The sequence below is a fragment of the Oncorhynchus kisutch genome, linkage group LG4, assembly GCF_002021735.2.
Source record: "Oncorhynchus kisutch isolate 150728-3 linkage group LG4, Okis_V2, whole genome shotgun sequence".
NCBI lineage: Eukaryota > Metazoa > Chordata > Actinopteri > Salmoniformes > Salmonidae > Oncorhynchus > Oncorhynchus kisutch.
The window spans coordinates 68,469,148-68,496,827 of record NC_034177.2 but is presented as its reverse complement, the minus strand read 5'-3'; the positions used below and the strand labels follow the sequence as shown (position 1 = coordinate 68,496,827).

The 27,680-nt window shown below is 42.7% G+C and overlaps 1 protein-coding gene across 14 annotated transcripts in view; it reads right to left on the bottom strand.

Moving 5' to 3' along the window:
• The window catches only part of zswim8 (zinc finger, SWIM-type containing 8), a 35,113-nt gene extending 15,586 nt beyond the window's left edge, over nt 1-19,527 (bottom strand). For 9 of the 14 annotated variants that reach the window (XM_020481733.2, XM_031823482.1, XM_031823485.1 and 6 more), the window contains exons 1-5: nt 19,175-19,526; nt 17,740-18,022; nt 6,124-6,277; nt 5,004-5,098; nt 3,076-3,248 (exon numbers count right to left, since the gene is read on the bottom strand). In XM_020481733.2, the coding sequence (XP_020337322.1) occupies nt 3,076-3,248; nt 5,004-5,098; nt 6,124-6,277; nt 17,740-17,917 (600 nt within the window). In that variant the 5' untranslated portion in view covers nt 17,918-18,022; nt 19,175-19,526. Of the gene's footprint in view, nt 1-3,075; nt 3,249-5,003; nt 5,099-6,123; nt 6,278-17,739; nt 18,023-19,174 lie in introns of all 14 variants that reach the window. The other 5 variants (XM_031823484.1, XM_031823486.1, XM_031823491.1 and 2 more) reach the window with 2 other exon arrangements.
• Between the last annotated feature and the right edge of the window lie 8,153 nt (nt 19,528-27,680).

Here is a 27,680-nt window from a genome sequence, read left to right as displayed (position 1 = left end):
ATGATGGGCCGAGTATGTTTTAGGGTAAATAGCACAAACAGCAAGATAGGGAGGGACAGCGGCATGCTTGTGCTCTAATAGCCTGCAAAAGAACATTTCATGGGGAGAGGCTATACGGACATGCCTGGTGCCTAAATGGATGAAGTGTGTCGCACAGCTGAGAGTCGTTCTGATATGCACTTTGTTTATGCTGGCAACAGCATGGTGCTAGTTAAAACTTATGAAAGGAAGTGATGTGTATTTTGAAGGGCGAGGGAGAAATAATTTTTAGCATTGGTCACCATCTCCAATTTGTTCCATCCCACTTCATTTTATTTTGAGTAGGATAGCAGCCTACATGAGAAATAACGTATTGGTAGTAACCATCTGGATGTCACAGTAATACAGCCTATTCTTCTCAATGGGGAGTTTTGCGCTGAAAACCCGGCAACACGGGGCACAGTGTCCTTCGCTCCCGCTTGCCGCAGTAAGGAGAGGGAAGTAGCTAGATAGTTTAACCAATATAAGGCCAGGGTGACAGCTAAAGCGCAACATTTGTCGTGATTTTCACCTGAAAATGTACAACTACGGAATTAATGTCTAACGTTACATTCAAATAATTTAAAAATAAACATAACAATTACTCCAATAAAAACAGAATGATTCTAAACACTCCCAAGTCCCAATTTCGACAGACAAGTTTCAAATTCTCGCCGAAGTTTCTAGCCACAAAAATAAACTAGCTAGCTTGCTGGGAAGGGCTCATCGGGACGACTGGCTAAAAAACTGAGCTGAGTCCGTTCATCTCCACTCGACTCTTGCTTGGCAGACAAACCCATCCATTTGGGCACCAGACGTATAGCCTCTCCCCATTCCAAACTCATTAATATGATTATACATCAGCAGCAGATATGCCCATTGCCAACACACTCCCCCTAACCCCCAACCTTTCGGTGACGATCTTCTGCTGATCTCTGATCAAAACATTTCAGAATAAAATACTTTGAGATCGTCAGAGGTTATAACAGATGGATCAGTTCTTTAGGGGTGTTAATGTACATTGCTTTACACACTTAACAGTCAAGAGTTCTGTGCTGAGGTGTGTGTGTGTGTGTGCTTGGTATTTATCGCGTGGTTCTTCTGGAGTGGTTTCATAATGTGCAACTAATTGAGCACACTCAAGTTGAACTGTGTACGTGCGTATGTGTGTGTGCGTGCCTGTATGTGTGTGTGCGTGCCTGTATGTGTGATCAAGCGCCCTTGAGAGGAACAGGGAAGACACAGACCTGTGGATGTATGCCTGAGAAGATACACATTTAGACAACTTCTTGTTGAAAGCACAGTGCCTATAGTCTGACACACCGTGTGATCATGCTCTCAGGAGACACGGAATTTCAGGAAATATTTATTTTTGTTATTAATAATGTATTATTTCAAAGCTACACCCTACGGTTCCCCATTTTAACACAACCCCCCCAAAAAACTGCACTAGTGGGTCTGTATTTCTCACAATACCTGTAGCAGCATTACTTTGAAGACCTCTCATGATTTGATGTCCAACCCATGAGAGGGACGTGGCAACTGTTGCATTCCCTGCTGAGTATTTGGAGTGATTAAATCTGTTTTGACTACTACATCGCTCTTTTGTCATAGCAAAATGTCACCTCTTATGGCAAGTAAGTGGACTGAATAACTGGAAAGGTCTAAGCATAACATAGCCCCCATGGCTTTGCGAGAATGGCGTCACCTAGGGCGACAGGTTTTCAATATCCACTTTCACAGAGAGGGTGAAAAGGCCAGCCTCCCATCTGGGCCTGAGAGATGTTAATTACTTTACAGCTATTCAATTCCATTCAATACAATAATGGTTAATGAGGGTCCATGTGCGCCTGATAAAAGGTCACAAGAAAGCTATGGAGGTGTGTGTGTGTGCGTGCCACAGAACAGCTGACAGTCGGAAGTGGGAGAAGACCTACACAGCAGGGAGTGGGGGTATGGCTATGGGAGACTAGGCTCTCTCCTGGACTGATAATTACATAGAATGAGAGAGAATGAGACAGAAAGAGAGAGATCAGGTTGTTCTCCAGTGGAAAACAAATATGAGGATTTGCAGAGTTTAAGATCAATGTAATTTTCTGATTCTGATCATATGGCATAATTAGTTTTTAGTGCCATGGGATCATATGATCTCAGAACATCTGAACATAACGTCAAAGGCTGAACTGAGCCCACACACTCGTTCATGCCAACACACACACTCAGACCTTGCAAGACCCACCTACACTGTGATATCAGTAGAGAACAGACAGTCCTCCACCCAAAGACATCAGAGCCTCCCACACATACACACTCATAGTGCCTCAGCACTCTCTTACACCCTATGAGTCACAGATAGACAATTCCGTACATATATACAGCAAATCTGTAGGCTATTTGAATACATACAATGTATTCGAACAGTAATGTGTTATATAGACGGTAGGGGTGTTTACCAACAAAACCGATATAAGTGCAACCACGACATAAAAACAGACAGGTTTGGCTTACAATCAAATAATTATTACATTATTACTACTACGCGTAAATAAGTTATATTTCGTCTGCAAATGTTTTGGAAAAAACAAATACATTTGCCCAAGAAGCACTTGTTGGTTGTACAAACACATTGTTACAGTTGTTGGTTAGCTGTCTAGCTAACCCTAGCCATATTAGCATAGAAGTGACAAGCGTCAAAACACCTCAAAGCAAGACATGGTATGAAGAACAAATACAACCAGCTGAAACAAGTCATCTACAATTCACCAAACAACAGCTTCTAGTCATTGTTGCTAGCAATCTATGACAACAACACAGAGCCTTTGAACTCGGAGTTGCACACAAATAATTGTTGTGACGTTGTCAACCCATCTATAGCCTATGGCTTGTGTCTGTACCAGGGTTGGAGTAAAAGTTCCTAAATTGAAATGGAATTGACCGTTATCACAGTACTACACTAACTCACATGTATACTGTACTATAATTGCAGCACAAAGGTGTATAGGTGTTTTCATGTGGTAATGCGGTGTAATTAATGTTGTGTCTGTACTCTAAACTCACGTTGTGGATCCTGAAGAGGCAGAGGGCCACCACATGGGCGCACCACTTGGCCCCGGCTCCACAGGTGCAACTGCAGGAAGTGATGCGGCAGCGGTCGAACATGACAGCCACATTGTACGCCCCTTTTGATTGGCCAGCCTGGGGCGACACCACGGTGGCACTGAGGTGGAAACCTTTGAGAGAGAAAGAGAGGGAGCGAAAGAAAGAGAGAGAGGGGATAATATCTGCTCTGTAACGTCCATCTATTTGTCTGTGTCGGACAATGAGACTTGAGCAATGGAATGAGAAACACAGTGTTATGATAAAGTGGGGCAGGAACTCTTAGGGTGATGGCCGACACTGTGCAGCAGCAGTGCTGTAATGCGTCCTGAGCCTGGGCTGCCAGACAGGAAATGAAAGGCAGTTATTTCCATGCACATGGAAAGACTAGGAGATAGGAGGAAAAAGAGGGAGACGTTGCCCAAAAGCTTTTACCCAATGGACAGCAGCCAGCATTCTCCTGGTGAGCCCGAGCCGGCACAGAGCAGGAGGGGAGGGTAGGAGAGGTGGGGGAGTAGAGGAACGGCTCAGAGTAACTGTTCCAGATTCAACATAACAGGACCCCTTCAGTCAGCCGAGCTCTGTTCCTGCTCCAGTTTCTCTGCTCCTACCTGGCAGTCTACAACTCCTCCTCCACCTCTAACCTACTTCCTTTCCCCTCCTACTTCCACTGGGAGACATGGTTTCCATTACCTCACAATTAACTCTAATGTGTTTAACCTAATACAGCACTGACATACCCTGGGCTCGCAGGAAAACAATGAGGCGCACACTGCAGATAAAGAGAAAGCGCTTGCTTTCAAAATGGTTGTAAACATTTGAATCAGACCCCTTGGTTCATTATGAATGCATTTGAAAAAGCTAATATATGCCCCTCCAAGGTTTAATACAGTGGGAAAGGTTACATCTCTAGATATCGGCTTTCAGCTACCCAGAATTGTCTTTAACATAACTTACAAGCATTAATCACCATGCCGACTGTTGAACAGTGCAAAAAGGGGCATTTCACTGCAATACTTTCTGATCCTAGCTGGCATCTCAGTGATGTTGAGTGTAATGGATGAGTCACACAATCATTATGTAGAATGCTCAGTGGATTTCAGGCAGGCTGCTTGGCCTGTAGTTAATCCTAGGTGCTGTGCCCATTGAAGTGGTCCATGTAATAGCAGGTCTATGCACTATATTTCACCTCTGTGGTTTCATTCATTGACCTAGGAAATGTCCTAAATGGCACAGTACAACAGCAACATTCCTACACGATTACGCTCCATCAAGTTCTCTTTCTAGTAATGAACAGAGGGTTGGCAAACTCAATGGCGATTGATCAGTGTATGGCCACATACCCTGACCGGTAAAAACCCCTGGTTCCTAGTGGTAGCCTATCACCACCAGAGTAGTGGAGTAGTGGAGGTTGTCAGAGGTTGTCGTGTCACAGGGTCAGGAAAACTCTAAGCCCTAGTGATGAGCGGTGAGAGTGGCATGGCGCGGACTGAGCTCTATCTATTAGAACTGGTGAGTGAGGCTCCGTTTGGACCATTTAGGGCCATTAAAGCACATGTAATCCCCACACATCCTGCCTGCCTCCCTGGCCGGCTGCTCTAATCCAGTCATCTGGGATGAGCAGAGATATGCAGAGGCTCCACCCGGATTCCGACGCAACAGAGGTGAAAACAGCATCCGACCTGGGATAAATGTTCAACTAGATAAATGCACAACTAGTTTTTGAAGCCCAAAGCACAGAGTGAGTGTGGGGCTGTGGAACAAGCCTAGCCAATGTGACCAGGACAACTTTATGGAGGTTGTTGGATGTTTGGAGAGTTCAGCCTTCCGTGCTGCTGCTGTCTTAGAGCTGTGGTGGAATTAGGTGAAGGAAACTGCTCAGTGCTCACCTATCTGCAGAGGGTCTTTGACAGCCCTCATCCTGTACAGCTGCTCCCCTCGCTGGAACTCATCAGGGCTGCCGTTAGCCAGACACGAGTACAGCCTGCAGAGGGAGAACCGCAGAGAGAGGGGATGAGATCAGAGAAAAATTAAGATACACTAACTTCTCCAAATACTATGTCCCCTCTGAAGAAGTGCTAGCTATTTGTATAATGTGTGAGTGGTCCCCAGTATTTGGCATGAGTGAATGTTCTGAGTGATTTTGAAAATGTAAATGGGTGGGTGTGTGATAAGCTGAAATGGAATGGGATTCCAAAACAGAGAGTACGATGTACAATAAGCCTCATGCCATTTCATTTCCTTGTTATCCTTTAAAGGCCCAGTGTAGTCCAAAATGTTATTTTATGTTTTATACATATTTCCACACTATGAGGTTGGAATAATATCTGTCAAAAATAAGATAATTCCCTTTTAGTGTAAGAGCTGTTTGAAAAGACTGGCTGAAATTTCAGCCTGTTTTCGTGGGATAGTTTTGGCCTTCCATGTTGACATCACCATGCAGTAAATTAGTTAATAGACAAATAAGAAAGAGTTCCAAACCTCTGCCAATAACTTATTTTCACTTTTCCCCCTCATTTTAGACTACTCCCAGACAGTCCTAGCAAAATTCTTTCTTCAGAATTGCCCTGTGCTAAAAAGCTTTTTCAAGTGGACAATTTTAACTGAAAACAATCACAGTAGATACTTAATTGTTACCCAGAAATAATTTGATATTGAGATAAAAACAGTTGCATTGGACCTTTAACAACAATCCCACAAAGATCAGTGTGTCTCCAGATATCTCTGAACATATGGAAATCCGAGACGATCTCACATAGACTTCAGAGCGCGTGTACAGTTTGGTTTTAATATCCTTGTGGGTAACAGAAGTCCTCACAAGGATAGTAAAACAAGTAAAAGTTTGACAAGTAGGGACATTTCGCCAGTCCCCACAAAGAAAATGCTATTTTAGACTTCAGGGTTACAATTGGGGTTAGGTTTAGGAAATAGGGGTTAAAGAAAATAGGATTTTGTAAATGTTATGGTCCCCACAAGGATAGGAAAACAAACGTGTGCATCCAGCCTCACCGGATGTCCTCCTCATTCTCTGGGAAGCTCCAGTAGGCGATGCGGAGCTGCAGCTGCTCGGGGACAGGAGGGTAGACCTTCTCCACCACCTCAAACGGGATGTGGAATGCAACCTGCTTGGCTGATAGCTCCACCAGAGGGATGACCTGACCATCTAACAGACACACAGAGAGAGAGAGACATAGAGAGACAGAGACACAGAGACACAGAGACACAGAGACACAGAGACACAGAGACACAGACACAGAGAGACAGAGAGACAGAGAGAGAGAGAGAGAGAGAGAGAGGGAGAGAGCGAGAGAGAGAGCGAGAGAGAGAGAACCAAACATTGAGTGAGTGAGTGAGTGAGTGAAAGTGTGCCAGAGGGAATGTGTTAAAATGCATGTAAGACAGAAAAAAACAGAACAGAAATCTACTGTGTGCCCCCATGTTACAATGGTAATTCCTTTTGAGCTCTGGGTCCTGGTGTGTGTGTGTGTGTGTGTAACAGTAGGGATCCACTATTAGCGTGAAATTTGGATAGCCACGCTAGCTTCACCCTCATGTGGAGGCATCAACAGTCAATCCAGTAGTGGCTGGAAGCTATAGTGAGCTTCGATTGGTCAAGCTCAGCTGCGATATCGCAATGTATTTGCATAAAGTTCAACTTTCCACAACTTAGGTCCTGCCCTGTTAAGGCTCCCTCGCCATGCTTGCATTGCCCAACCACCCACTTCGCTTCCACCCTTCCATCGAAAATGAATGGGGCTCTGTTGTTTCATCGCCCTAACATGCTCTATGGTTCTCGGCCGTAAGTGTGTGTGTTGTGTATAAGACAGAAAGAGAGACACTACAGAGAAACTGGGAAGTGTGTATGCTTTGTAAAGTGTAGAGTTAGCAATCTACCGAACTCGTATGAAGGACAATGAGGGCTGCCATGAAAAATATGGGTCTCTAACTTTACAAACACAGACCTGTTTCCAGGCTCACTTGTCCTGCCATCAACAATATGAGGAAAGAAAGCAGTCTGAATAATGTCAACAACTGTGATGGCTGTGGTTCACATGGTCAGAAGCCATGGTCAACCTATCAAGGATGGGGAGGGTTGTAGTCAACAATTTTGACCGGTTGACACAAACATTGCATTGGTGCAAGTCTCCACACTCAACTAAATGGGCCTGACCAGGAAAAACCATCAGCCTTAGTTGGGAGAAAAAAAATATTGGGGTTCCCTGTTACAAGTCATGTCACGTGGTCAGGAAAACCTACTGGACCTACTTAGGACTTTAAAGCTCCCTTGGTCTCCGTCATCAGAGAGCAGGACAAAACCACCAGCCCCTCCTGTATAGCCTGATGGCTCACACTAAATGATTCCGCTGCTGTCGTTCACTACATACTTTAGGTCTGAGACTGCAATCTGTACATCAGCAATTGGATCGTCTCTAACCAATCAGAGTATCAAAGCCAATGATACATTTTTAAACCCCCGCTTTACCCACGTGTCTCACCATTTACCCATCGGTTTCTGGACCAATCAGACGGCCCCAAATGTGTTCGCATTCGGTGAACGTTCAGGGAGGTACTCAGATCCAGACACATTGTGGAGAAGAAACTTACATCCGTGGGCGTGGCGTAGCGTTTGGCCCGAAGCAAGGAGTCTGGGTAGCCAGGCAATGTCCTGTCAGCCAAGGAAGAGTCTAGGTTTCCTGAGGGGGTCCTGAACCCACACCACCCCTTCTCCAGACACAGCATGCTTCAACAACAAGTCGCTAAAAATAAAACGCACTAGAAACATATATAGTACCAGTCAAAAGTTTGGACACGCCTACTCATTCAAGGGTTTTTCATTATTTTTACTATGTTCTACATTGTATAATAATAGTGAAGACATCAAAACTATGAAATAACACATATGGAATCATGTAGTAACCCAAAAAAAAGTGTTAAACAGATTTGAGATTCTTCAAAGTAGGCACCCTTTGCACACTCTTGGCATTCTCTCAACCAGCTTCATGAGGTAGTCACCTGGAATGCATTTCAATTAACAGGTGTGCCTTGTTAAAAGTGAATGTGGAATTTCTTTCCTTCTTAATGCGTTTGAGCCAATCAGTTGTACTGTGACAAGGGTGATATACAGAAGATGGTATTTTACCAAAAAGGTTCATATTATGGCAAGAACAGCTCAAAAGAGCAAAGACGGTCCTTCATTACTTTAAGACATGAAGGTCGGTCAATCCGGAAAATTTCAAGAATTTTGAACGTTTCAAGTGCAGTCGAAAAACCATCAAGCGCTACGAGGACCGCCACAGGAAAGGAAGACCCAGAGTTACCTCTGCTGCAGAGGATAAGTTCATTAGAATTACCAGCCTCAGATTGCAGCCCAAATAAATGCTTCACAGAGTTCAAGTAATAGACATCTCAACATCAACTGTTCAGAAGAGACTACGTGAATCAGGCCTACATGGTCGAATTGCTGCAAAGAAACCACTACTAAAAGGACATCAATAAGAAGAAGACTTGATTGGGCAAAGAAACATGAGCAATGGACATTAGACTGGTGGAAATCTGTCATTTGGACTGATGAGCCCATATTTGAGATTTTTGGTTCTAAGCGCTGTGTCTTTGTGAGACGCAGAGTAGGTAAACGGATGATCTCCACATGAGTGGTTCCTATCGTTAAGCATGGTGGATGTGGTGTGGGGATGCTTTGCTGGTGACACCGTCAGTGATTTATTTAGAATTCAAGGCACACTTAACCAGCATGGCTACCACAGCATTCTGCAGCGATACGCCATCCCATCTGGTTTGCGCTTAGTGGGAATAGAATTTGTTTTTCAACAGGACAATGACCAAAACACACCTCCAGGCTGTGTAAGGGTTATTTGAGCATGAAGGAGAGTGATGGAGTGCTGCATCAGATGACCTGGCCTCCGCAATCACCTGACCTCAACCCAATTGAGATGGTTTGGAATGAGTTGGACCACAGAGTGAAGGAAAAGCAGCCAACTAGTGCTCAGCATATGTGGGAACTCCTTCAAGACTGTTGGAATAGCATCCCAGGTGAAGCTGGTTGAGAGAATGCCAAGACTGTGCAAAGCTGTCATCAAGGCAAAGGGTAGCTACTTTGAAGAATGTAAAACATAAATAGAAACATGATTCCATGTGTTATTTCATAGTATTGTGTAGAAAATAGTAAACATAAAGAAAAACCCATGAATGAGCATGTGTGTCCAAACTTTTGCCTGGTACTGTAGGCCTACCCAGAAACAGCGCCATTTCCAGCTGGCTAGGACTGCAGAGCTGACAATAAAAATAAAAAAAAGGAAAAACAAGCACAGCCAACTTCCAAAAAATGTGCAAATACTGTATAAATCTTCATCAGTAATAACTGAATTGCCATTGCAGCCTTGCAATCTAATTCATCAGGGAGACGTATGCTATTGAAAACTCATGAGGCAACGGCACTGCAATCCATCCAACAATCTTAAACCTACCTCTTGTATTTCAGGCGCCGACATCAGACATGCAAACACAATGGCCTGACAGGTAGTTTAGTCACAGAATAATTAGCCATGCGCATGTCCCACCCACCTGAGGATGTCTTTTTTAGCCATCTAGTTCATGTGTTTGAGGGGTGCAAAAATCCACTTGTCACTTAAATCTCACTGGATTGATTGCTTTCATATTCTTGCTTGTGCCTCTCATTTTTACCCGTTAGCATTACGACCATCAAATCAAATCAAAATCAAATCAAATGTATGTATATAGCCCTTCGTACATCAGCTGATATCTCAAAGTGCTGTACAGAAACCCAGCCTAAAACCCCAAACAGCAAGCAATGCAGGTGTAGGAGCACGGTGGCTAGGAAAAACTCCCTAGAAAGGCCAAACCCTAGGAAGAAACCTAGAGAGGAACCAGGCGACCATGGAAATGTTTGTAATGACCTGTCAAAAACACCCCGGAACTTGGCTGAAATGGGCTATAATGGAATACATCGTCTTTCCACTGAATGTATAAGAACACTAAAGCTTCATCTGAAAAGTGTCTCAACACTTACAGTTGAAGTCGGAAGTTTACATACACCTTAGCCAAATACATTTAAACTCAGTTTTTCACAATTCCTGACATTTATTCCAAGTAAAAATTCCCCGTCTTAGGTCAGTTAGGATCACCACTTTATAACAGTAGAGAGAATGATTTATTTCAGCTTTTATTTCTTTCATCACATTCCCAGTGGGTCAGAAGTTTACATACACTCAATTAGTATTTGGTAGCATTGACTTTAAATTGTTTAATTTGGGTCAAACGTTTCAGGTAACCTTCCACAAGCTTCCCACAATAAGTTGGGTGAATTTTGGTCCATTCCTCCTGACAGAGCTGGTGTAACCGAGTCAGGTTTGTAGGCCTCCTTGCTCACACACGCTTTTTCAGTTCTGCCCACACATTTTCTATGGGATTGAGGTCAGGGCTTTGTGATGGCCACTCCAATACCTTGGCTTTGTTGTCCTTAAGACATTTTGCTGCAACTTTGGAAGTATGCTTGGGGTCATTGTCCATTTGGAAGAACAATCTGGCCTTAAATGGCCATGTAATCTCCACCCGGCACAGCCAGAATAGGACTGGCCACCCCTCAGAGCCTGGATCCTCTCTAGGTTTCTTCCTAGCTTCCTGCCTTCCTAGGGAGTTTTTCCTAGCAACCCTGCTTCTAACATCTGCATTACTTGCTGTTTGGGGTTTTAGGCTGACTTTCTGTATAGCACTATGTGACATCTGCAGATGTAAAAATGGCTTTATAAATACATTTGATTGATAGGTGAAAGAGCCAACCATGTTAACTTTTAATCCGAGGGTATCCTGCTTTTGGCACACTTGTTGAATTATGCAAGAGAACATGACAACCATAATTAATGAGGCAGTCTAGACAGCGCATGTGAGTGCAGGTAGGTTAGACAGAGCAAGTGTTTGGTGGTTGCAGCCTTATTCCACCCATTTATGTTCTTTTTTTTAAATATATGCAAATAAATACAATGGGTGTATGCACACCAACCCACAAAGGTTTTATTTTAACACAAAACGTGACAAAAATACCCGATACTAGGTTTGGGCAGCATCCAGATTTTCATGTCTCTGATGTAACCAAGAAGCTTGATCTTGACATCTAGCAAGTTAGCAAACCAAATGTATAGCTTGGAGCCCTGAGCTAGATAATTTATGACACATCTTAGGTTTCTTATAGTTATACTTAACTTCGTTATACGCAGTGGCGTAGCACGCACCCCCACAGCCCACACAGGTGCGTGCGGTATTGAATATCATAGCGTCGGTATTTCGAAATACCCCGGTATACGGTATATTGCCCAAGCCTACCTGATACAATAATAAAATGTATTCATGAATTCAACACAATGCGTGAACTCCATTGATTACTTGTCCTTGCCAGTAAAATGTTTTATATGCTGTAATTCAGTTCATTCCTGTCGAACTATAAATATAAAAAGTTTGGAGAATCTTCATCCATTGTCCAACTGTTGCAGTTATTCACATTTTTAAAACCTTAACAATTCCGATGACCGTTGCAAGAATAGTAATAGTGTAGACTTAGCCCAAGAACAAAAAAATATTGTTACATCTGACAAATACATTTCAGATTTTTTTTTTTGAAAGAAAGGAATTTGTGAGGCTAGGTATGCACTCTATAACAAAACAAGTTGGCAGGATATGACTCTTCTTTGTCAGGATGATGCAGAACATTTTTTATTGTCCCTCAAACAATTGAAGAAAACATTAGTGATGACCCTCTCTTCAGATTAGAAAATAAATTGAGGCCCAGCACAGACCGAGCACACCACCACTACACACCCAAGACAAAGCCCTGACCCTCAGCTGACACTCCGTCCTCATTTCCTCTCCTAACATAGCAGTGTATGAAGGCTACACCTTGGTTTTCATGAAGATCGGCATGTAGGACCAAAGGGCTCAATAGCAGGTATCAGACTTGGGTACTGCCTGAATACAGCCCTCAGCAGTGGTATTTTCGCCACATACCACAAACCCCTGAGGTACCTTATTGCCATTATAAACTGGTTACCAACATAAATAGAACAGTAAACAAGTAGTTGACTCATACTGTGGTATGTTGTCTGATATACAGTGCCTTCAGAAAGTATTCCTTCGACTTGACTTATACCACATTTTGTTATGTTACAGCCAAATTCAAAATGGATTAACAGTATTTTCTCTCATCCACGCACACACACACACACACACAATACCCCATAACAAAAAATATTTCAAATGAAATGCAGATAAAATTGAATTCACACAAGAATTCACACCCTTGAGTCAATACATGTTAGAATAACCTTTGGCAGCAATTACAGCTGTGAGTACTTCTAGGTAAGTCTCTAAAAGCTTTGCACACCTGGATTGTACAATATTTGGCCATTATTTTTTTCAAGAATTCTTCAAGCTCTGTCAAATTAGTTGTTGATCATTGCTAGACAAACATTTATGTCTTGCCATAGATTTTCAAGCCGATTTAAGTCAAGTGAAAACTGAAACTTGGCCACTCAAACATTCACGGTCTTCTTGGTAAGCAACTCCGGTGTAGCTTTGGCCTTGTGTTTTTGGTTATTGTCCTGCTAAAAGTTGAATTCACTTTTCAGTGTCTGGTGGTAAGCAGATTGAACCGGGGTTTCATCTAGAATTTTGCCTGTGTTTAGCACAACATTCTTTTTTAATCCTAAAAAAACGCACCAGTCATTAAAGATAACAAACATACATATAACATGATGTAACCACCACCATGCTTGAAAATATGGAGCGTGGTACTCAGTAATCTGTTGTATTGGATTTGGCCCAAACCGAACACTTTGCATTCAGGACAAAAAGACATTTGCTTTGCAAAAAAAAAAATCTGCATTATTTAGTGCCTTGTTGCAAACAGGATGCATGTTTTCAAATATTTTTGCTCTGTCAGGTTTCCTTCTTTTCACTCTGTCAATTAGGTTCGTATTGTGGAGTAACTACAATGTTGTCGACCCATCCTCAGTTCTCTCCCATCACAGCCATTCAACTCTGTTTTAAAGTCACCATTGGCCCCACAGTGAAGTACCTGAGTGTTTTTCTTCCTCTCTGGCGTTGGAAAATCTCCCTGCTAGGTCTTTTGGGTTAAATCTGTGTTTGAAATTCACTGCTCGACTAAGGGACCTTACAGATAATTGTATGTGCGGGGTACAGAGATAAGGTAGTCATTCAAAAATCATGGTACACTATTATTGCACACAGAATGAGTCCATGCAACTTCTTATGTGACTTGTTAAGCATATTTTTTACTCCTGAATGTATTTTGGCTTGCCATAACAAAGGGTTTGAATACTTTTTGCTGTGTTCTAGTGTACTATGGAATATATTGCTGTCTTATTCTTGACAGGGGGCATATTTAAGGTTAGAACTACCTTTCTAAGTGTCCTGATACTTCTAGCTTGGAGTTGTATTTTTATAACATAGCTTCAGTATTTTACTTTTTAATGTGTATAGTATTGCTTACTAGGTGTGTCCAATCTATTTTGTAACCACTCCCTCTTCTAATTAGGGCGTATTGGAAAAGCTGTTCAAAAGAGGACATTGTATTATTTTTTTGTACTCCCTGACGAAGGCCATGCAGCCGAAACGCGTCGGATTTATTAAAAACTTTGTTTCTATTGAACATGCCATACTAATAAAGGCATTTTAATTAATTATATGAAGAGTGCCTTGGTCCTCCTTTCTTGTTGAATACTTATTGACTCAAGACATTTCAGCTTTTCATTTTTTTATTCATAAAAAAATATATATTAAAAAAAATTAAAACTCTCACTTTGACATTGTGGTATTGTGTGGAGGCCAGTGACAAACAAAACTAAATGTAATCCATTTTAAATGCAGGCTGTAATCCATTTTAAATGCAGGCTGTAACAACAAAATGTGGAAAATTTCAAGGGGTGTGAATACTTTCTGAAAGCACTGAACACATGGCTGAAATGCAGTTTCAGCTAATCAGCATCCAGGACCCAAACTGCCAGGTTTTTATTACTATTTAGGGCATTTCAGTGATATTTGACTCCAAATATTGATTTGTAAAAACAAAAACTATTCGTTACTGTACCTAGCGCTAGTCGGGCAGTACCTGCAACAAAAATAGTGAGCCAACATGTTTTCAGCACTTTTATTTCCCTGACTGATAAAAACGTTTTTTCTCATGCTCTCTCGTCTCTGCAGCAGACATAGTGAGCAATATGTTTGGAACATCAAATCACAATAATAGTAACGAACCGCAATACATATCGTATCGGCACCTAAGTATCATGATAATATCGTATCTTGAGGTCCCTGGCAATTCCCAGCCGTATTATTTCAATTACTTTCAAAGACATTTGGAAGTAAGTCTTTAAATATTTTTTATTTGAAAAGAAAAGTTGTTGAATATTGGAATAAATTTGGAAATACACTTGGAAAGTATTTGAAAATACACAGACTCAAACAGACTACCATGCATTTAACAAAGTTATTTTAAAATAGTATTTGAAATAAGAATTTGAAAATAATTTCAAATAGTAGGCTATTTAATAGAAATTATTTTGAAAACACTTTCAAATACTTCCAATCGAAATAGTTGAGTCGGGTTTGGGACACATTATTTGAAAATACTCAAATACACAGAAAATAAGTAGTGTATTTCAATAACAAATACACATGTACTTGAACCCAGGTCTGGTAGGTATTGTATTGCCACCACAGCTATTCCACCCACACTGCCATCTTCTCACCTCATGAAATCACCCACCACAAGAGCAGTGTTAGCAACTGTTTTAGTTTGAGTTATAGGAACCTATAACAGAAAAACTAAACAAAAATCATATTGCTGAACAATAAATATTTATCCAGGCTAGTTGAATTGAGTTACTGGTGTTATTGTGTTACCTTTATTTTCCCACTATTTGTATGTTTTTATTGGCTTAAGCCAAGGCAGTTGTGTGAATTCTATGGCATTAGATGCTAGGCTTGAGCTTTTCATGCTCGACAAACAGGGAAAACCCCATGGAGGGAGCAGACCCAGGTGATTTACATCTCTATTAACACTTGCTCCCCAGTCCCCACCTGTCCCTTGGAGGCTACAAATAGGAAGGATAGAGGGAGAGAGGGATAGACAGAAAGAGTAGGAGGATGGCAGTAACAGCAGCGAGTGGGCAGTAAGAGGGTCCGGCCACTGCCAGTTACACAGTGACTAACCAATCGGGAGAGAGCGGGACAGGGGGGCACGCTCAAACAGCTGTTCCATCATAGAGCGGTGTAAAAATGAAGGACTGCTGCACACACACGCCCATTAGTCTGTGGTTATGGAAGAAAGATCAGAGCCAACAGATGCATAGGGCCAAACCAAAACCCTAACCTTTAACATGCCCTACATTTTGAGCAATAGAGATGGAGAGATATGGGCTAGCCTTCAAGGGGGGAAATTACAGTAAAATCTATTTTACTGATCTTACTTTTGGGGGGATTTGACTGACTTTAGATGGGAAGGTTTTGAGGTTTGGCAGCTCTTTTGTGCAAGATCAGCAGCAATATGTAGATTCATAAAATGTGGGTTTGTATTGCTAAACCACAATCCCCAGCTCTGAAGTAAATGACCTGCACAAGACAAAGCCCTCTATACAGTCCACAGCTGACTCCACTCAGCCCTTCCCCCACCACTCCATAAACCCAAACAAACATGCCTGACCGCACACACACCCTCCCCCCAAACTCCAAGAGATGAGACTTCTAATAAATAGGTTCTCCCACACCGGTTCCTCACTTGCTTGTACAACCCACATGGGTTGGCGTTCTGTTTGTCCCTTCCCAGCTGCCCTCCAATAGGCCGACTCAGAGCTTTCAGCTGAGTGAGCTACTCCACCCACTTTTGAGGCCAGTATTGATTTGTTTGCAATACCGCGTTGGTAATAAGCAATCATTTGTTCGGTTAAATGGGAAAACAACTGCGTAAGCTTTTGAAATAAGAGCAGGATCTAAAATGTTAGCTAGGTAGTCCAACATTTTCCCTGTCATGCAGCCATCCCAGAGGCAGGAGAGAAATGATTGTGGGCCTGCTGCTGCTGCCAGCCAGCCACAGCCCAATCAGTTGCACCCGATTCATCCTTGTCAGAATACAGAATAATAGTCAAGCAATTTGTAAACCTCTATGACAGTTTGGAGACCGGAGGTAGGCCGTCTCCCTAATACATTGACTTTTGCTTGCAGTATGACAAAGTCACTCACAAATAGCTTTGTTACAGATTCTTTTAGCAACTTCTAGGGAAGCTAGCACCAAATGCAACCAGCCTAAAAACAATGATCAGAAATTGCAGTCATTCTCAATATTTAGGAATCCATGTGACTATTAGGAAGCAACTTGTTGTACTCCCTATTGAAATCAAACTTCAGATCATGGAAATAAGACAACGAACTAAACAAGATAGCCAGCTACATAACCCTGTTGCCCCCCAAACTAGAAAATCATTGTGATATATGAAATATGAATGATAGTGTTACCACTACGTTAAAATAATTTATGTATGTGACGTGCAGTCATATCAAAATCCTAATTAGTCAAACTGTCTTATTTGACGCGTCAAATAGTATTATTTCAAGCGTCAAATAGTATTATTTGACACATGAAAATAACGAGACGTCTACTGACTCAAATGGTGTTCGATACTCCAATGCCACTATCCTCAATGAAAACAAAGTTACACCTAGCCTTTACAGCATTATCTGCTTTGGTAGAGAACGCATCAAATCAATAATAGGCTATGGGGATAATGTAGACCTGAGGTTGATGGGAGGGGGGGTGTAGAAACAAGTGACATGATGCAAGTATTATGGAAACTATTCTGCTAAAAAGAAATAAAGGGGTTATCACATCAATGACATCACAGCCAATAAATTAAATGAGGAATCAATGACATTGTCAGCCAGCACCTACTCTCCTATTTGCATAGTGTCCCATAGAGATGCATTCAGAGCCCTTTGAGGACTCTTCAGAGAATGAGAAGCTGAGCAATATGGACTGTTGTGCAGTGTCAACAAATTGGCTTAATTCTGAGAACAAGCTTGCTAGGCCTATATGCTGGGGGAAATGTAACCTATACTTAGTTGATAGACTAAATGATCAAATGCACAAATGACGTGGACAGGACAATCAACCTGAAATTGGGACATAATTAATTATTTCAAACTAGGCTACACTGGTCAAAGCTGTTTACAGGCCTACAGCGTTACTCAAATGTACAATTAGTGAAGATAATGTGCAGGCCTAGCAATTTTCTGAAAGTAGGCTAATGTATGAGTGTATTGTAAAATGTTTACAGAAAAACACTGACTTCAATGACGAACAACAAATTCAGGTTCAAGACAAGCCTTCAGATTCTTTGGATCCATCATCATAGGCACTTTAGGTAATGAGATAAGGGAGAACCCATGCTGGCCACTAGACAATGATATTTGGCAACAAGCATCAAGTTGTTTTAAGTGGTAAAAGGTCAATAAGGGAATGAGGACAAAAAGTGTAATGAGGATGTGAGTACAAATAATACAATGGAAGGTGAAGTGTGTGTTTACCTTTAATCTTCACTGTAGGAGAATTTGGTCCAGCAGACTGTTTTCTCCATCCCCTCCAGTTCTGACACAGACTCTCAGCCTCTGATATGAAGGAGCAGAGCGAGTCCTCCTCGAACCGGTCAGAATCTTCGAAGGAGAACCTCTCTCCGTCTTCCCACTCGGCGAACATTAGTTCCATTACATCCACTGTAGGATATATAACTCTGGATTCAAGTGGACTGTACAATAGCCAAGGCCTTCCGTCAAAGGCAGGGGGGAAAAAACAGGTGAGAGCTGCCCACCACTGAAAGAGAGCAGAAGCAATGAACACTTCCACAAGTCTCCAGTAAAATTTGGGGGAGGGGTGAGCAAAACAACCAAAACACTGCTGAGAGCTCACTGTAGTCTTGCAGGCGAACTAACTACACAGTAAAACAATAATATCCATTATCAATTGTAGGGGGAAAAAATACTTCCATCACAAATTGTACCAAATTAGTACTCAGTATTTGGAAAATAGAGGCAAATCTTGGGAACACAATGACTTAACTTTATTACCAAGGGCCATGCCATTTAGGGCAATAACTTCTGAGACACCTTATATCCATGTCGTTTGAGAAAGTTGATCCCAGTTCGGTAACAATTTAGTTTATGTCCCCTATCACTCCCCAGTTTCGAGTTGGACTGTTTCTGCTTGACTGTCTAAATTGAGCAGTGCTTCGAGGGAGACGACCCCCACTCACAAGTCACACACAGGCATTTTTATAGGGTTCTAGCTATCTAACTACTTTTAATGAAACAATTACCTAAGATTAACCCAACTCGCAAACATAAATATTTACGTCAGTTGCTGTGCTTAAAATGAAATATACACAAACTTAACTTGTTTTCCACCATTTCCTACCTACCCTTCTTGACGAATCAGCTGTGCTGCATACACTACCCGTCTCGAGACAGCCGTACAAAATGTTCCAAACACTTGCAAGGCCTTTTTAATTTAAAATAAAACAACGTTGGTAAGTATAATCTCGCTAACGTATGTCATTCTTTCTTTGACAGAAGAAACTCAAGCTCTGCTAGCTAGCTAGCTTAGCTGGCTAATGTTAGCTAGCTTAGCTGGCTAATGCTAGCTAACTAGCCAGCTAGCTAAGCTAACACTGCCTGGTCAATCAGACTCAGTAGCTTGCTAAAATAACTAGCTAGCTTAAAAAATAAAAATACTCAATTGTCATCATTCGCAAACGTCGTAAAATGTATAATTTAAGGGAAACCTTGAAAGAATAATCGTTTTACGAACACATTATCTCTCTGACAGGTTACCGTTGGTCATAATCCGAGTCTCAAAGCCCCACTACTAGTACAGTACACACCGCCCGCTTCAACAAGGGCTTTGGTGTTTGTTTACATTGACACCTTTGAAAAACTACACAACCGTCAAACTTGACCGACTACTTACTGTTTTAGATCAACTGTCTCCGGTAATGATGCAACGGTCAGTTTTATATTTGTTCGATTGCAAACCTACGCTAATACCTTGACTCGAATCTCTTTTCCCTTTGCTTTGTATTTTGAAAAAAGCTTCCTCGCTCGAGCCCGCCACTGCACTTGTTCCCAATGACTCCTAGTCCGGAAACTGTAGAAAAGCCCCTTTCATTTCCCCCGACCGACACCGGTAGTCCTACCGTCCCCAGGTTGTGTCTTTGAGGCTTCTAACAACACCGGGGTCCCTCAAAATTGTCTCAACAATCTCCACTCTCTCCGGTCGGGAAGATGGCTCTTCTTTTTCTTCTTCTTCTACTACAATGGTATATTGGTGTTCGAACAATTTACTCTCCATGCCGCCATCTACTGTGCGGGATAGAAACAGGACTCCCCCAAAAACGGAACAGATGTGGGGGGATATATCCATACAAACTACCTAAAATAAATAAAACAAACGACACTACATGACCAAAAGTATGTGGACACCTGCTCCCTGAACATCTCATTCCAAAATCATGGGCGTTAATATGGAGTTGGTCCCCCCCATTACTGCTATAACAGCCTCCACCCTTCTGGGAAGGCTTTCCACTAGATGTCAGAACATTGCTGTGGGGACTTGCTTCCATTCAGCCACAAGGGCATTAATGAGGTTGGGCACTGATGTTGGCCGATTAGGCCTGACTCGCAGTCGGTGTTCCAATTCGTCCCCAAGGTGTTCGATGGGGTTGAGGTCAGGGTTCTGTGCAGGCCAGTCAAGTTCTTCCACACCGATCTCGACAAACCATTTATGTATGGACCTTGCTTTGTGCACAGGGGCATTGTCATGCTGAAACAGGAAAGGGCCTTCCCCAAACTGTTGCTACAAAGTTCAAATAAAATTTTATTTGTCACATACACATGGTTAGCAGATGCTAATGCGAGTGTAGCGAAATGCTTGTGCTTCTAGTTACGACAATGCAGTAATAACCAACGAGTAATCTAACCTAACAATTTCAAAACAACTACCTTATACACACATGTGTAAAGGGATGAAGAATATGTACATAAAAATATATGAATGAGTGATGGTACAGAACGGCATAGGCAAGATGCAGTAGATGGTATAGAGTACCGTATATACATATGAGATTAGTAATGTAGGGTATGTAAACATTATATTAAGTGGCATTGTTTAATGTGGCTAGTGATACATTTTTACATCAATTTTTCCATTATTAAAGTGGCTGGAGTTGAGTCAGTATGTTGGCAGCAGTCACTCAATGTTAGTGGTGGCTGTTTAACAGTCTGATGGCCTTGAGATAGAAGCTGTTTTTCAGTCTCTCCGTCCCAGCTTTGATGCACCTGTACTGACCTCGCCTTCTGGATGATAGTGGGATGAACAGGCAGTGGCTCGGGTGGTTGTTGTCTGTGGAAGGACCACCAGAGGGCAGGCTGGGCTCACGGATAGTAGCCCAACAAGGCATGGGAGACAAGGTAACCAGAGGCAATTAAGCACAGCTGACGGTACTAATGACATACTCTCCTTCCCCTATAAGAGAGAGACTGGAACCAGCAGAGAGGGGAGGGGAAAACTATCTCTGGAAGATGGCCACCGAGAGAGAGGAGCTATCCAGGAAGAACCACTAAGACGGTGACAATCCCGTGACTTTTGTTGTAGTTTAAAGATAATCCTATTGTGTTCCTGTTTCATCTGGAGAAGAAGATGTATGTTTTTCCTTGGAAGATTTTCATTGATTATGTTGGAGTGTTTGTGTTGACCAAATGCCCTCAATAGAGAACTGTGTTCAATCAAGAAAACCTACTCCTGACTAATTTATTCCACCTTCCCGCTTTAGAGTGACGTCCAATTACTTGGTCCGCTCACATTGGTGGAGAATGCAGGCATTAGGTGGACGAGTGACACAAGGATAAGTGAGTAAATCAAGATTCTTCCAGTAGACCCGGAGGAACCATTCAAGAATGATGGATAACGCCCTACTACAACAATTGATCACGGCACAGCAGACAACCATAGAACTCCTGCAACAACAGAGCCGACGAGAAGAACCTAGAGTTAAGCCAAGAGCGGCTGCTCACGCCATCGTACCTCATCTCTCCAAGGAGGATGATATTGAGGCCTTCCTCATGACCTTCGAAAGGACGGCCACCTTGGAAGAGTGGCCGCCCACAGAATGGGCGAGCGCATTAGCCCCTCTTTTGACCGGGGTGGCTCAGGAAGCCTATTTTGACCTGGATTCCCGCGAAGCTGCGGACTATGGGCGACTAAAAACCGAGATCCTGTCCCGGTACCAGCTGACTGCCAGAGATAGGGCTGTAAAGTTCAATCAATGGACCTATACAGCTGATCAACCCGTCCGTGCCCAGATCTTCGCATTAATACGACTGATGAAACAGTGGCTAGAACCTGGAAAGGGAGTAGGACATGTGATAGAGACACTCGTAGTGGACAAGATATTGAGAGAATTACCCAGTGACTTAAAAAGGGTTGTGGGGCAAGCCGACGACATAGCCCAGGCGGTGGAAACATATCGGTCTACAGGGGAGTTGTTAAAAAGTGACAAGGAGGAACGTAAGGAGTCTTCCAATCCCGTACCACGACTCACCCCGGCGCGCCCGCCACCGAAACGTCCAAGCCCCCCCCGGAGGTGGGAGAAGTCAGCCACCACACAGCAGGGTCGGTGTTATAAATGTCAGTCTCCCGACCATTATGCCCCACAATGTCCTAGCAAGGATGAGCCCATGGTCACGGAGTCATCACTGCCTACCCCCACACATCCCGTTTTGAGGGGGCAGGATCAACACTGTTGGTTAGCAGAGATAGCCCCAGCCTCAGAGATTCCGGTTCGAGTCGAAGGACAAGATGTGGTAGCAATTCTCGACTCGGGAAGTATGGTTACGTTAGTAGAGGAGCGGATGGTGACCTCCGCAACACTGCTACCAGACAAAGTAGCCGTATCCTGTATCCATGGAGACACCCACTATTACCCCACTGTGAATCTGCCTATTCTCACTCCAAAAGGAAGGTGTACAGTCATGGCAGGGAAAGTGCCCCAGCTGAAGGTGCCATTATTGATCGGGAGAGACTGTCCCCTATATAAGGAGCTTCGGCAGATGACGTTATGCACGGGAAGAACGGGGACAGGAAAGAAGAGAAAGTCCAAGCCGAGGTAGTAGTCCTACAAGGAGACGTAGCCGCGTCCTCGTCCTCTGCAGCAGAGGAAGAAATAGCGACCCAATGTTTACGACAGATATTCCAGGAAACCACTGATGAAGACACATGTGAAGGGTTATACACAACGCAGGAAGGAAGGAGCAACCAGGCGCTAAGGGATATATTTGAAGCACCATCCGAGGAGGGAACCTGGAAGGTATGCTCCTCGGTCACCCCTGATGGGGATGGGGAACAACCTCCACATCCCTCTACCGAGGTCGACCTGCCCCAGGAATTAAAGGGACAGTTCGGCACCTCGCAGCATAGAGACCCAGACCTAAGGGAGGCCATGAGGAAGGTGAAGGTGATCGACGGGAGGAACGTTGATGGATCAGGTGAGCCCCCTCTTCCTTACTATGCAATCAGGCGGGGTCTCTTATACTAGGTCGTACGACGAAGGGGGGGAAAACCAGGAATGACTAATGGTGCCTAGACCATACAGGGATACAGTTCTACAGTTAGCCCATTCCCACGTCCTAGGAGGACACCTGGCACGAGACAAGACTATGGACAGAATCATGCAGAGATTCTATTGGCCCTGGGTCACCTGGGATGTGGCCAGGTATTGTAGGACGTGTGATCAATGTCAACGTACAGCCCCACGGCCACACCTACGTAACCCTTTGATTCCTCTCCCCATCATAGAGACTCCCTTTGAACGCATAGCTATGGACCTCGTAGGACCCCTCCCAAAATCCGCCAGTGGACACGAGTACATCCTAGTGGTTATAGATTACGCTACCAAGTTCCCGGAGGCCATACCCCTGTGTAACATGTCGTCAAAGGGAATTGCCAAGGAGTTATTCCTGATGTACTCTCGTGTGGGCCTCCCCAAGACGATCTTAACCGATCGAGGAACCCCGTTCATGTCCCGGTTGATGAAGGACTTGTGTCGGTTATATCAGGTTCAACAGATACGTACAAGCATATTCCACCCTCAAACAGACGGGTTGTGTGAACACTTGAACAAAACGATTAAAAGCATGTTGAGAAGAGTGGTGTCCCGAGACGGGAAAAACTGGGACATGCTTCTCCCACACTTAATGTTTGCCCTGCGAGAAGTACCCCAGGCATCCACTGGATTCTCTCCATTTGAATTGCTCTATGGCAGACCCTGTCGAGGAATCCTCAACTTGATGATTGTGTTGGAGGCGTGTCAATGTTTCCCTATGGAGATTGCATGGCTGTGTGCTCAATTTAATGCACCTGTCAGCAATGGGTGTGGCTGAAATAGCTGAATCCACTAATTTGAAGAGGTGTCCACATATATTTGTATATATAGATAATAAAACAGATCTGAACCCTACAGAGGCTCAAGGGGAGCCGGGAGGGTGGGCCATCTTCCGGCGCAGTGTCCCTTGCAAGTCTTCCAATGTACACTCCGGAAGTAAAAAAAATAATGCCTCTTCCCCTTCTTTTTTATTTGAAAATTATGTGGATATATATAAGCAACATCTCAAGACGTCAGTCAGGAAGTTAAAGCTTGGTCGCAAATGAGTCTTCCAAATGGGCAATGGCCCCAAGCATACTTCCAAAGTTGTGGCAAAATGGCTTAAGGACAACAAAGTCAAGGTATTGGAGAGGCCATCACAAAGCCCTGACCTCAATCCTATAGAACATTTGTGGGCAGAACTGAAAAAGTGTGTGCGAGCAAGGAAACCTGACTCAGTTACACCAGCTCTGTCAGGCGGAATGGGCCAAAATTCACCCAACTTATTGTGGGAAGCTTGTGGAAGGCTATCTGAAACATTTGACCCAAGTTAAACAATTTAAAGGCAATGCTACCAAATACTAATTAAGTGTATGTAAACTTCTGACCTGCTGGGAATGTGATGAAAGAAATAAAAGCTGAAATAAACAATTCTCTCTACTATTATTCTGACATTTCACATTCTTAAAATGAAGTGGGGATCCTAATAGACCTAAGACATGGAATTTTTACTTGGATTAATTGTCAGGAATTGTGAATAACTGAGTTTAATGTATTTGGCTAAGGTGTATGTAAACTTCCGACTTGAACTGTACATTTATAACTATCATTGACTTGTCAGTTTCCTTACATTTTTCATCATTCCATTACATCATTACTTTACCTTTCTTTCCTCTGTCATGTTCGTGTGGTTGTTCCTGAGGATCGCTAGCAATAGTGAATCATATAAGGCTAACGTATTACAAGTTGTGAAATCATTTGAAACATGTAGCCTATTTGAGTCATTTTGTAATGCAGACTTAGCAGTTTAAACCTGGAGGCTGGTGCACAGTTCATGACAACTGGACCGTTGTCATCACAGTTCCAGGATTAGTGAGGATTATTAGGGTAGATTTATAGGACTACTAATCAACCCATTGTACACTATTTTGTGGATTGAACAATTGAATATGACAACGTTCAGGATGAATCAAACCACTATTTTTGATTCACCAATATATTTTGTGCATAAAGGCTCTCATAAAAATACTTTCCTAACCCAAAATAATATAGAAGATCAGAGTATCTTTAAATCTATCAATTGGTGCTGAAAAGGAGATGAATATGTGTGTATTTACATGGTTTTCTTTCAATGATCCCTAATTTTCTGAAGTGTTCGCACCTTTTAGTTAGTCTGTTGAGAAAATTCAAATTAAAGGTACACCAAATTTAAAGTGATGGCTTTAGATAAATGTACTGAAAACCCTATTGAGTAAAACTCCAAAAGAAAATATGTTGGCCAGCTAGTGGGAGGGTTTCCAGAGGTTGAATTACATTCATTCGGCGGTTGCGCAAGGGAACCCTGCCTTCAAAGCCGTTACACACCTACATAAGTTAAGTCTAAATACCAACTATTGAGAAGTGCATAGGAAAGGTGTGCGTAGGAAAGACATAGGCCTACATTTCCTAAATCTGAATTTGGCCCTTACAGCGTCTCCTACATAAGCAAGCTTCACATGTGTAGGTAGGTGCTCTTTATCAAAAATCATCCGGACCAACTTGAACATTTTTCTCCATTCACCTAGCGTCTCAGACGCCGGGCATAAACCACACCAGGAATTCTCTTCAGGTACTCAACCTGAACATCCGTCGCCACCCCTGAGATGACTCCTTTGACGGACGCTCTGCTCTGAAGTTCAAAGCAGGATACTTCTGCTGTCTGGATGCTTTTAAGGCCCACTGCAATCTTCCTCTGTTCTTCAGAAATATAATTAATCACGTGCTTCTACACCTGCTTCTACACCTGCTTCTACACCTGCATTGCTTGCTGTTTGGGGTTTTAGGCTGGGTTTCTGTACAGCACTTTGAGATATCAGCTGATGTACGAAGGGCTATATAAATAAATTTGATTTGATTTGATTTGAATAAGACCATTCCTGGCCAGTCTGATAAATTCCACTTTTCTTAGAGCATAGACCTACTTAAAAAAAATTGACACCTCAAATGGGTCTCCCACATCTACATCCTTAACTGAACAAATGCATCCCAACAAAAAACGATTCGTTATCCTCCACTCCAATTTTAGACACTAGTGTTGTCCATTCAGGACATTCATCTTCACAAACTTCGCTCGACAGGCTGCTTGATTCCAACTCGACATCCACTTCCACCATTTCTCACAAAGTTCCACCAACTTTAATGGCTCAGTTGGCTTTTCTGCTCTCCCAGGCTTCAGCAAGGCAGGCTTCTTCTTCTATGGTATTATGACGGTCCGCAAACGTTAGAGGTGCATGCTGCCACCTACTGTATCGGTAGTAAACTGGGGAAAAAGGTCCATTGCAGGAAAGGATGTTGGGGGAAAACATCACACAAACTACAAAAATAAAAAACACTGTACGCCTTCAGTCCACAGTCCAAATCACATCCTATCACAGTCTCAGTGGCCGGGAGGGAATATCATTCAGTATTCTCGGCAATGCTTCTGCTATTAATTCTAGACCCAGACACTTTTCAGCCGCACATACAATTATGTCCAATTTCTAACACGCAATAAACGGCATAAAATCAACCTCCTTTACAATCAGTGTACCAGTTTCTTCCAGTAAGACTGTCGCCTTTATCAGCTGATTTTAACTTCTGCCTCGTATTCACTGGAGTCAAGCTCTCATCTGGCCGTACAGACAGGGGCATAGGCACCGGACCACCAAAGTTGACCCTTCTCAAAATTCTATCCTAACTATCGCTCAACTTTCAGAGTAGTCGATAATTGCCCTCTGAACAACACGTTTTTTTGTCTGCATTCATGGCCTAATTGGTTTTGACAACCTTTTATGCTCAAAGCATGTTATGCAATAGAGAATGTCCATGTTGTTCCTGTGCTTACTCAAGCTATTGTTTCATGCATATCATAGCCACCCAAAATAATTCATAAATGATAGTACCAGTACCATTAAATGAATAATCTAATAGTCGGTTGAGAAGTGTGTGAAGTGGTATACATGTTTTACAGTACATTATGATGTGAGAGTGGTGACAATGACCATGACCTCTATTTGATAAATTGGCCAGTTTTGATGTCTCTTAAGCAATTCAATATAAAATATAAGTGTTTTGATGTCAGTTTTTAATCCTCTCAGTGTAGCCTATCAGTGTTTTTCATCCTTAAAGTATCAGCCACAGTAATCAAAAGCTGCCTAATGCAAAAGGGAAAGCTAATCCAAGGCCTCAGATGTTGCCAGCGGTCTGAATATACACACAGGAATGAGAGAATAGTTTCAAAAGGAGCTGCTCTAACATTCACAGAGCAAGCCTAGTAGAGGTTTAGGAAGACCCAGCCTGGATTCCCTTTCTGCAGTCTGTCTTTGTTTTTGACACACATCAGGCACATAGCAAGTAACTTCAGATGCTCAATGGGCCTGAGCCCAGCCAGGCTTTGCCTCCAGGGATTACAGCCAGAGTGCCAGTTTAGTTTAGAAAAGTGTGCTTTTGTCAACAACAATGATTACTGTTGTGCAGGTTGTGTTGCAACAGTGTACACCAATTGTGAATGTGTAGCAGTTAATTAAGCACCAACAATACCAATCTTTTTCACATTCCAATGAATTATAGTTTGTTCTATAAACACTGCAAACACACCACTGACATACTGTAAAACAACAAAAAAAGTATTCATGCATTACTATTTTCTGACTGTGATCTTGAAACACTCAATCCTTCTGAAATAATAATAATAATAACTCTTCCATGTGCTGAAAACATCAATACCCAAGGTGCCTTTTAGGAAAATGAGGCTATAGGAAAATATCATGATGAATAAGACATGTCATTAGAGCTCTAATACTGAGCAGGATGAGTGATATT